The sequence below is a fragment of the Arachis duranensis genome, chromosome 9 (genome assembly GCF_000817695.3).
Source record: "Arachis duranensis cultivar V14167 chromosome 9, aradu.V14167.gnm2.J7QH, whole genome shotgun sequence".
NCBI classification, from domain to species: Eukaryota; Viridiplantae; Streptophyta; class Magnoliopsida; order Fabales; family Fabaceae; genus Arachis; species Arachis duranensis.
In genome coordinates this window covers 117,402,082-117,413,832 of record NC_029780.3, presented here as the reverse complement: position 1 = coordinate 117,413,832, position 11,751 = coordinate 117,402,082, and the positions used below count along the sequence as shown (strand labels likewise).

General features: G+C 32.3%; 2 protein-coding genes across 2 annotated transcripts; both read right to left on the bottom strand.

Moving 5' to 3' along the window:
* Positions 1-7,211: 7,211 nt before the first annotated feature.
* On the bottom strand, positions 7,212-7,876 carry LOC127741670 (transcription factor UPBEAT1). The gene has a single exon (XM_052254723.1). The coding sequence runs from the start codon at positions 7,790-7,792 to the stop codon at positions 7,424-7,426; it is 369 nt and encodes a 122-aa protein (XP_052110683.1). The 5' UTR covers positions 7,793-7,876; the 3' UTR covers positions 7,212-7,423.
* A 1,645-nt stretch (positions 7,877-9,521) lies between these two features.
* Positions 9,522-11,390, bottom strand: LOC107467858 (subtilisin-like protease SBT3.17). Its single transcript, XM_016087076.3, has 3 exons — positions 11,203-11,390; positions 11,008-11,105; positions 9,522-9,757 (listed from the first exon to the last, which is right to left on the bottom strand). Exons 1-3 carry the CDS (start codon positions 11,361-11,363, stop codon positions 9,684-9,686), a joined length of 333 nt encoding a protein of 110 aa, XP_015942562.1. The 5' UTR covers positions 11,364-11,390; the 3' UTR covers positions 9,522-9,683.
* Between the last annotated feature and the right edge of the window lie 361 nt (positions 11,391-11,751).

Below are 11,751 nucleotides of genomic sequence, written 5' to 3'. Positions count from 1 at the left end.
CACCATTTATTTTTCTTTTTAATTTCAGTGCAACAATTGTCAAGGCTATAATTATTCATGTTTTGGATTTGTTTGTCCCCCTTTTTTTTAAGGATTATTATTGAAAATTATAATGGTCTTTTCATTTTTTTTATAGTCATATTGATGAAATAATTTTCTTTTTGTTAGTATATAAATGAGAACATGGGTTAAATAATACTAAAACTGTATTTTTTCAAAAAAATAAAAAAATTAAATTACATTAGGATATTATTTTACTAAAGTAATAAAATAATATGTTAAGAATTTCTTAAATACCAAATGAAATGAAAAATGTTTAAAAAATTAAAAGAGATTATGAAAAATTGAGAATATACTTTTTTTAAAAATATTTAATATATTCAAAAAGAAATTATTATCTCTAAAATTTAAATTTAAAATCTCTTTAATATGAGTGTTGTGCTCTAATTCTATGCAGACTGTTAGAATAGTAGATATGACTGAATAATGTATTAATTTTGAAATCTTTATAGACAATATTTCTAGTTATTGTAGTGCTATATATGCTAATCCACATGTTGATAGCCGAATGGATCCGTAGAATAATTTGATCAGGATTTTAAATATGATTCAGGATTCCTGGATTGTACTAAGGGACTTTAATGAGATTCTAATGCAGAGTGAGGTTAGTGGGGGTGCTTTCAGTCAGGCTAGGTCAGAAGTTTTTTTGGAGACTCTGACAAATTGTCGTTTGTTTGATATGGGGATATTGAAAGAAGTTTTGCTTGGTACAGGTTAGAGGGGGTTTGCATGTTGTGAAAAAATTGGATAAAGTTATTGTTAATCAGGAGTGGCAATTGTTATTTCCTTAGGCTTATAATGAGGTTTTGGTGCGTCTTCATTCTGATCGTTGTCCTTTGCTCGTCAAATGTACACTGACTATGAAAGTCAAGAGGGGTTTGAGACCATTTAGATTTCAAACTGCCTGGATGACTCATCCGCTTTTTAGCAATGTTGTTCGTGAAACTTGGAATAAAAGAACCTCTGATGTTGTTAGAAGTTTGATCAACGTGCACAAGGATGCTCTTCTTTTCAATAAGAAAATCTTCGGTAATGTGTTTATTAAAAAGAAAGAGTTGGAGAGGCAATTGAATGATGTTCAGATTTTTCTTGAGAGTATGGAGGATCCGAAGTTGAGGGTGAAAGAACAAGGTATTCATGATGAGCTAAATACTATCCTTCTCCAAGAAGAGCTTATGTAGTATTAAAAAACGAGAGGGCAGTGGTTCGATGTGGTGACAGAAACACTAAATTTTTTCACTTGCAAACAATCATCAGGCAAAAGCAGAACAAGATTCATGGACTATTTTTCAAAGATGGAACTTGGGCTACAGAGCAGCAGAAGCTAAAGAAAGAAACGAACTCCTTCTTCCAAAAGCTCTTTTCAACAAGAGATAATATTGATCTAAATGTTATGAGAGAATTCTCCAGTCCTTCCCTTAATAATGAGGCCTGTCAAAGGTTAGTTGAATTGCTGGCATTGGAAGAGGTGAAAAGAACTATAATGACCATGAATTCTTTTAAAACTTCAGAACCAGATGGTTTTCAAACCCTATTTTAAAAGGAGTTTTGGAACTTTCTGAGCTATGATGTGTGAAATTTAGTTAAGAGAGCCTTTGAGGGAGAGATTCTAAATGTTGCAATTTTTGAGACATATATTATTTTGATTCCTAAAGTTAAATTTCCTACTTCCTTAAGTGATTTTCGCGCCATCAGTTTATGTAATGTTCTTTACAAAATCATTATGAAAGTGCTGGTGAGCAGGGTTAGACCCTTTTCTTCGGAGATCATTGGCCCACTTCAGAATGGTTTTATCCCGGAAAGAGGTACTACGGAAAATATTATTGTGCAGAAAATTATGATTTTCATGAAGAACACTATGTCTAGGAAAGGGACTATGGCCTTTAAGATTGATTTGGAGAAGACGTATGACTTGGTGGACTGGAGATTTTTTGAAGCTTCTTTGGTTCGGTTTGGCTTTTCGAAGGCTACTATTCATCTTATTATGCCTTGTGTGACGTCATCTTCTTTGTTTATTTTGTGGAACGGTGACAAACTCCAGAGCTTTAACTCATAGAGGGGTTTGAGACAAGAAAATCTCATATCCCCTTATCTCTTTGTACTTTGTATGGAGTGTCTTGCTTGTTTTATTGTCCATTGGGTTTCTCAAGGCTCGTGGATATCATGTTAATTTTCAGATATGGCCCAAAAATATTTCATTTGATGTTTGCTGATGATCTACTACTGTTCTGTAAAACTACAAAATCTCAGGTAGAGGAGGTTATAAAGTGCATGGACTTATTCTCCAAAGCATCAGGCATGCGAATGAATCTTAGTAAGTCTAGGGCTCAATGTTCAAAGAATATTTCTATGAGAAGGAAGGAGATTCTCTAGAGAGTCTCTAGTATTTGTTTTTGTCAAGACTTGAGAAGGTACCTAGGGGATTAATATTGGGCATGAAAGGTCTTCTAGGAGGACGGCTCAAGAAGTCATTGAGAAAATTCAGAACAAGCTTGCTAGTTGGAAGGGATGTCTGCTAAATAAGGTAGGAAGACTTTGTTTGGTTAAGTCGGTAATGGCTTTTATTCCAGTCTACAATATGCAGGTTATTCTCCTTTCAAAGTATGCATGTGAAAAGATTGATTCATTGATGCAACAGTTCTTATAGAAAGGCCATAATAAAAGGTGGATGGTTTGGGTGTAAGAGATACATATTGTGCTAATTTGGCGTTTCTTGGCAAGTTGATTTGGGATTGCTTCAATAATAGAAACAAACTATAGGTGCATATTGTGATGCAAAAATACTTCTGAAATTCGAATTATTTTAGTGGTAGTCATGGATAGAATGCGTCAGCCACTTGGAAGAACATTCTTAAAATATATGAGACTCTTAAAGACGAGTTTAGGTGGAATGTAGGGGATGTGCAGCAATCCCATTATATGATAAATGGACTCTATTTGAAAGACTTTGTGATCTTATTCCCTATGTTCGCATATTTGAGCCGGAATTCGTAGTGACTGATTCGTGGTGTGATGGATCTTAAGTGGTAGATACGCTTGTTACGACAATTCCTCTTGCAGTTAACCAATTCATTTGCGACCTTTTCTACCCAAATTCCGCAGACCTGGATCCCAGGTGGAGTTGGTGGCCTGCAAGGGCAAAAAAGTATAGTTCAAGAGAAGGTTACAGTTGGTTGTTGAAGCATAAAGTGAATAAGGATGAAAATAGTGATTGGAACTGACTTTAACATTTAAATTTTTTGGAGAAGATCAAGTTCACTATGTGGCTTAGGCTTCATAACGCTCTCTCGACAAAGGCTTTCCGATTCAGGCAGCATATAGCTAGTTCGGATTTGTGCCAGAGATGCAATGCGACTCAGGAGACAATTGAACATTGCCTGCAAGACTGTGTTAAATCCAAGAGTCTTTGGCATATGTTAGACCCTCGCTTTATTGACTCGTTTGAAGGAACCTCCATTAAGGCTTGGTTTAGAAAGGTCGTGCCTGATAATGAGGTTCTTTTGGGGTCAGAGTGTGGTAGTTGTGGAGGAATAAGTGTAATGATGTTCTTAATGTTGGGAATTTTTGGACGGATCACAAAGTGGTTGCCCTTATCAGAAGCATTATCATGAACCTAAGACTTTATATGTATCGGTGTTCTTCATTCAACACCTTCAAGAATCGTTGGTGCTAAAAACTCCCTGTAGGTAATAGCTTTTAATGCAAGTTTATTCCCTGATTTGAGTTTAGCTGCTTTTAGCCGTATTATTAGAGACTATAATGGGAGTTGAATCTCGAACTGTTTTGGTAGTTCTCCTCCCTGGTCTATCACTAGATGTAAATTTTTTGCATTCTGAAGGGTGTTTGTCTTAGTTTGGGACTGCGGTTTGAGAAATATTGTGTGTGAAACGGATTGTTTGGACGTTCTACACCTTTTATATGACTCTAGTGGTGGGTACACGTCTAAAATTCTTGATTTACTTCACAAAATTTTAGAGCTTTTATCATGATCTTGATATGTTCAAGTCAATTGGATAACTAGAGAAGCAAATAAAATGGCAGATTAGATGGCTAGATATAAAGCAAAAAGTAATTTTAATCATGTGATTTAGTCAGAATTTAATGATGTTTTTCAACAAATCATCCGTTCTGATTTAAGATAGGTGTTTGCTTTGGCCTTCTCTTTTATTTAAACACAAAAAAAAAAAAAGCTCAAAATCCCTTACTTAGAATGATAATAAATACTTATTATTTAAACTAATTTTACATTTGTTGATAATATCAAATAAAAAGTTGAATTAAAACGATATAGTAATAGAAAGATAGAATAAGTCAAGTCCATAAGACATAAGTAGTGCAAGCTTGGAATAAGTCAACACTCAACAAGACACTCGTGGTGGAATAGTGATTATGTGGATTTCTGGTCTAAATGAAATTATTAACATGTACGAATGTACCCTTTAAAATCAAATGAAAAACACCCACAAATAAAAACAAAAATTTTATATAAATATATAATTATTTTTAATGGCATGCCGCAAAAGATGGCATAATTACCCACATACTCACATTTTGAGAAGAACACTGAAACCTTTGCATCACATTGAAAGACACGAGGCACACATGCTCATCCAATTGCTAAAGCTAATATATCCTCAAATATAAAATACTTTGGATAAAGTTGCATTATTGTATTCTAACTTGATCATCATTATCAGGATCTTGCACAGATATCATTATTCTCTTTTTTTTTCATCCTTTTCTTTTTCTTTTTAATGCACTGTATGTAGACAGCTATGTATTTCTATTTCTACAATAGACGACATGACTAATGAATTACAAGTTGGTCCACCATTGTTGTACGGATTGAGATAGAGTCCTTTGAGCAAAGCAAGAATAATGACAATTATATTGAGATACTGTTTGATTGAGTTAAGAAACCTGATAATAATGGTTTTAATTTCTTTTTAAATAATATTTTGGGATCTGTTTCTATAGTATTTTCCAAACGATATATTATTACAAATTTACAATACAACATCATCATAGAATTTGTTTTAAATGCTCTTATGTCTCATCTAATGGTTGAAACTTGAAACTAATTAATATATGTTTATGAATTATAATTTCTCTACTTACAACTTAATTAAAAAAATAAAAGTGATATTTCTATATAAAATAGTTATAAATACCAATTAATATTGTTTTGTATTGATGATTTGATGGTACTTTTAGAAAAGTTTGGAGTACAAGATAAGATGATGAAAATTACATAACACATACACAAGTTAATAAAGGTACGATGGGATTTGATTTTAATGCATGATTCAAGTTTAGTGGTTGTTATGTCTACATCTCAATTTCTTTTTGTACGCTAAAAATTAAAGGTATCATTGCTAGAGAAAGAACGTATCTATATAGCATCAACAAGTAAATTTTGATGGTAACAGAGTGAGGATTATTATGTTACGTTTTTGTTTCTTCTCAGTTCTCAGTTCTGATGAGCTGTCATCTATGCTATGCATGCATAGCAATTATAACATAACATCATTTTATAGACAAATCTACCCCATTACATTAATTTTGGTTCACAAATAAATAGTATTTAGTCTAATTTTAGACGGATGTCATTACATTAATTAGGTGTATCATAAATATCTTTGCAAAATTCTTGAAAAGGGGACCAATCAAGGATCAAGCTAACCTATCTATAAAGACAAGGTATTTACATCGTTATGAAACATGTTCGTATAGTATCTTTTAATCCAGCGAATCAAAAACTAATTTGTTGTTAATCAAAATTTTATTTAAGAATTTATCGTGTTTTATTATCATTTTTGACGCTTTTAGTATTGATTTTAATACCATCTCTAACAGTCCAATGCACCTACTTCTACTAATGCAAGTAAATACAAAAATTTAAAGATGCTTATTATCACTTTAAAATTGTGTTTTTACATAAGATGAATGTATAAAATTGAAATTAAATTGGTTGAAGAATAATTAAATTCAATGGTCTTATTCTTTGAGTAGATAAACTTTTAAGATATAGCTTGTCACTTGTAATATTGTAACATATCTTTTTTTTGGATGGTAATGAGTATAACTCAGTCATAAAAAGACATTAAAAAGTGGATATCTACAAAAAAAACATTTGTAGATGCTCAAGTAAGTATTTATATTTTATCAATAAGAATTAAGATCGAAAGCATATCTATCCTATACAAATATGACACTTTTATGTAAGTAACTCAAGATTGTAGCTGTTGATCAATTACAATTTTAGTAATAATTATAGTTAAGAATTGTAACAGAAAAATGAAATTATTCTATATTGGTGGTTCCAGCACCAATAAGCACATGGTTGGTGTCCTGCACCATATGATGTCAACCATGAAGACCAGACTACAGCTAGATTTGAACATGTCTTTGCCAAATGGATGAGAATAACCACCTTGGCAAGGTTTTAAAGGATAATCATGACTACAGCTTCAACGGTTCCTTCCAATTGAACTAACAAAATGGCTTGAACTCTATGCCTCAATATTGGATAATAATGAAGAGCAGAAGAATTAGATTAAAAGAAAAAAAAAATCAGATCATGTGAATGGAAAGCATATGTTTAAAACCATTGTTTATCTCCTTCTCCTTCATTTTCCTTCACCTTTTAGGATGTTGCACTCTTCTTTACACGCAATAAATACTTAGTTGAATAGGTAAACATCATGGTCCATCTTTTGAAAGAATTATTTGAGTTTCTGACAAGTTTAATTCTGATACACGAACAGTATAAACTATTTTATCAAGTTGTTCAATCACATTTATTTATTTAGATGACAATTTTATTTTTGCTGACGTAATGATACGTAATTAGATGCATATGTAAAATTATTTTACGTGCACTAAAATTAAATGTTTTTATATTTTAGAACTAAGTTATATATTTCTGAAGTTTTAAATATTTATATATTTGACTTCACATTAATAGTAAAAATCAAACTCACATCTGTATAAGATGCAATATAGTTTCTTACAAACATTAACCATATTTTAGTTTCTAAAAACTTGTTTAACTTCATTTTCTCTCATTAGTTACCATGTAGTCATATGGATTGGAACCTATTAAGATTACTATTATGTAAAAATGAATAATCCCCCAAATGAGGGATTCATTAAGAGAAGTAAAATTATATATTAAAAAAGGACAAAGAATTGTAACAAAACCAGTAATACTGGTTCATCACCTTTAGAGACATTAAAATGATCATGAAAACTGATCTAAAAAACTCAAAGAATGACATGAAAAATAAACATAGAATTTCTATAACTATGAACCATAATTATTTAATTAGTCTTTACAATCTGAAGAACAAAAATCAATTCATCACTCATCATCACCACCAGAACCTGTTAAAACCTTAACCATGACCTGCATGACTCTCACTCTATTTTGCAAAGACAATATATAATTTGCTGTCTCTCTAAAGAGTCCATCCAAACCCATGTTATTGTCACTGTTTGGTATAAGATTCTTCAATGTTCTCACCCTGCTCTGAATCCCATTATTGGATTTGGCTCCTCTTCCTCTTGATCTTCTAGAACCACCAATCCTCTTCATCAAAACCCTTCTTGTTCTTGGCCTCCTACCCTTGACACTCACCTTGCTCCACAAATATGATGGATCATTGAGTACTTCAAGATCATTCAAAAAGAGGGAAACAAGAGAAGAAAAAGGATGTGAAGAAACTCCCATTATAGGTTAGTTTTCAAAAAAATAGACACCAAGAATGAGAGAGAGGATTTAGATTTATAAGGCTGTGTATGTTTGTGTAGCAGCATTAAGATTGAGGCCTAATTATAAAGGATTGGATTAGGGGAAGGGAAGGGGGTTTGTGGGGACCACATGGCACAATTTCCAAGGAGGCTTCCAAGGGAATGGGAGAGTGACAGGTGTACCTAAGTGTTGTTGCTTTGGGCATGTTCTCCAACCCAAATGCCACATGCTTCCACATGATTCTTAATTTCCCTCCCCCATTTACTCTCTCACTCTCACACAGGCATTTTCACAAACACCTTTCCATCTAATAATAAGGCCACTCTGGATTATTCCTCTCTAACTTTCCATATTCAATGGATTTGAACACTTTTCAAATGGGGTTTCGGTTCATTATCCTAATTCCAGCTCAATATACGTGGCACTAACATATACACTAGTTTGTGAGGGTTCATGGTACTTGGTCCCTGCTTCTTCAAAGGAAACCATGTTATGTGACACTTAAAAATACATTGCAAAATTATATCAAGCACGTTTGTTTATTTGTCAATGCTTGTGTAAACAGAAAGGGAACATTTTGGATCATAATGTTGGGATAAGGTATATAATCTCTGACATTCATGAACCCTATGCTTTCTTCTTCTTTTAAATGTGCTAATTAACAAAAGAACCTTCTTCATATATATACGTGTCAATGTGGTGCTGCTAATCACAGGAAACATTAATATAAAATAAAAACAAAAATATTATATGTATATAAAAAATCACTTATCGTGTATTTATGTATATTGAGACCAAAAACAAATACATTGTACTTATTACAATCATTATGATTTGAAATCTAGCAAACATTCCTCTGCTCCCCTACGGTATTTGAATCTACCCTACATCACACATTTTAACTGTTCATAAGATAAGACTAATCATTCTTTGATGTAAAGAGTACAAATGTTATGCAATCCTCTCATAGAAAGCTACATGCTAACTTTAACTTAGAATTACTATCCAATAACTATGTGCTTGATTTCAATTCAAACTTTAAAGGTCTTCATGGTTTGTTAATAAAGCAGGAACAATGTGGTGTCAGGTGTGAATCATCTGCGGTAAAACTCCACATGATTTAATTATGTGTGTATTTCATAATTAATTATATTTCATCACATGCCATAAAAAGATCTCATATTAGGAAATCATGTGAAATATTCACATGGTAGAATCAATTCACATGATCAACAGTCTAGACGAATGTTTTAAGTGTTGATTAGTTTGTACATCTTCACTCTAAGGATGTGTATAGTAAATAAACAGAGGAGACTTTTGTTTATCTTATGAATGAAATCCAAGCATAAAACTACACATGAAAATCATCCCTAAACATAATTGCACCTTTCTTTTCACCAGAAACAAACAACATAAGAACTTGAGTTGGTTTCAATCAAAGTTCATTATGATTGATGAATAGCTAATCACTCTAGGCAGTGAAACCACCCTTTTAAGAGGTGTTTGATGAATCACTAGTTTTACACACCAAATACCAAATCAATAAACTATGAAACAGTTATATATAAAGTGTTCTTTTTTCAAACCCTTTTTTTTTTTAACTGGGACCTTCTTTTCTTATGTAGAGTAGACTTCAAATATAATTAATCCCTCAATGCTTAGCCAGATCATTAGTGAGCTCACAAGGGGCATGTTGGTGCCATTTGGATATTGAAACATGTCACACAATCATAGGCATTCATCAGAGTAATTGCAATTATATATTTATTATACATACATTCATATTCTAAAATCTTAATTCCATAACATAGCTGAGTCATAATAGTTTATACTAGATTGTGAGGTATGATTGTTTACATCCCTTATTTATTTATTCATCCATGTTGGGTCCACCATGGAGCTGAAGTCTCCTGCTAGGAACAATTTGAAGAACACCCGGTTGCTCTGTATATTTAAAATATATATATATTAATAATTAAACCGAACTAGAACAATCAAACATATTAGGAAAAATCAAGTAGAAGGAATTATACAGATACATGTGATGATTGATGCAACATTAAATACTCATGAAAACCCTTTCAGATTAGATATGCAAATATTCAATCTACAATATCCTTAATGTATAGTTCATATTTCTTTCCAAATTACAAGAGTAATCTCAATACTCAACTTCAAGCATTGGTATCTCTTCACATTTCATATGAACTTTGATTTATATTATTAAAAAATGTTCAACTCTAACTATGTGCAGCTTGATCCTGGTAGTACCCTAATCAAAAGGAGTCAATTTTCCTAGACCCCTATCCGATGTTGTTCACTGTATTAACAGAGTTGAATCATTGTGATGACCATGATGAAGATGATGATAAAAGTGATAGGCTCTCAAGGAACCAATATTTGAAAAAGAATCCTATATCTGAGGACTAACACCTGAAAAAGAGCCTTATAAAATCTTTGACTCTCTCGTTTATAATAGCTCGCTGCTGTGCGTTGTAGCTCATTATATCTTTCATTGCGATAATAGCTCGCTTCTGTGTTTTGTAGTTCATTGTATAGGTACTTTCATTGAGAGCCAATCAACCGAAAAGAGTTCCCTCTGAAGAATTCTGACCAGCAGAAAGCCGAGTGAAGTGCCACACATAATGAGACAGAAATAATGTCTCATCCTAGTTTTTAAAATGTACATAATTTTTACATAATTATATGAGAAATACTAGGAGCCATGGCCATCACTTAGCCATCAACTCAATTCTTTTAGTCTAGTTTTTTAAGTCTGGTAATCTAACAACATTCTTCGTCTTTGTCTAATAAACCTCTAGCATCACTCTAATAGCCCTCTAGCATTGCTCCTCTAATTATATATGGGAGAAAATCTTTTTAGTATCTTCGTGTTTGTCTTCCTCCTCCTCAAACTAGATTTCTATTCTTCTAGTTTATGTATTTCTATTCCTAGACATATCATAAACACCACCTAAGGGTGTGTTTGGTTATGAAGTTAAAAAAAGTGAAAAAATTCCACCCTAAACCCTGAAGCTGAAGCCATCTCACAGTCTCAGTTCCAAAAAATCCATTCTAACAAACTTCATACGTTAATTTTTTAAAAACTAAAATCAAATTAGACACATGCAAAGATATATATATCAAACAGAAACAATTAAGAATATAAAAGACTAATTAAAAAAGAGGCATACTTGAAAGTTGAGCAACTTGAGAAGGAGTAAGCTTAGCAGAAAAGCCACTAGCAGCTGACTTGTAACTATACAACAAAGCGTCCTTTGCAGCCTCCTCACTGCACCAAATCAAAATTTCCCAATTTACACAACCAATTTTGATTCTTCAATTTGACACAAACAAGGTTCGTCAAAATCACGAATTGAGGTTGGTACCTGCCGAGGACGGCGGAGAGGGTTCGGATGTGGAAGGCCTCAGGTTCCTCACCGTGGGGCTGCTCCGTGTACACTATGTGAACCGCCGCAGAATCCGCCATTGCGGTGGCAATCAATATCGCTAAAACCAAGAGGTTGCCAATGCCAGTTGCCGTCCCCATTATACATTTGTTCGCGTATGCTTTTCCTTTAAATATCGCAAAAGACGCAAACAAAAATGAATAAATTATTCCAATTATATACCAAAATTAAATTATTACTATAAAATATATATTATAATATAAAATTTATACTAAAATAAATTAAATAATATATATTTAGTTATTTATATATAAATGTTAATAATTAATTTTAATGGTTAATTTTAATCTTGTTATATTTTTTTATTCCCTATTCTTATTCTAAGGAATAGGGTCTTGCCAAGACATATTATTTTCAAAAAGAACATAAGTCATATTTTCAAAATTTTAAAAAATTGTGTGTATAATATAAATGTGGTATTTATTTGAATAAAATAATAAAAAATATTATTTATATATTAAAATTAGT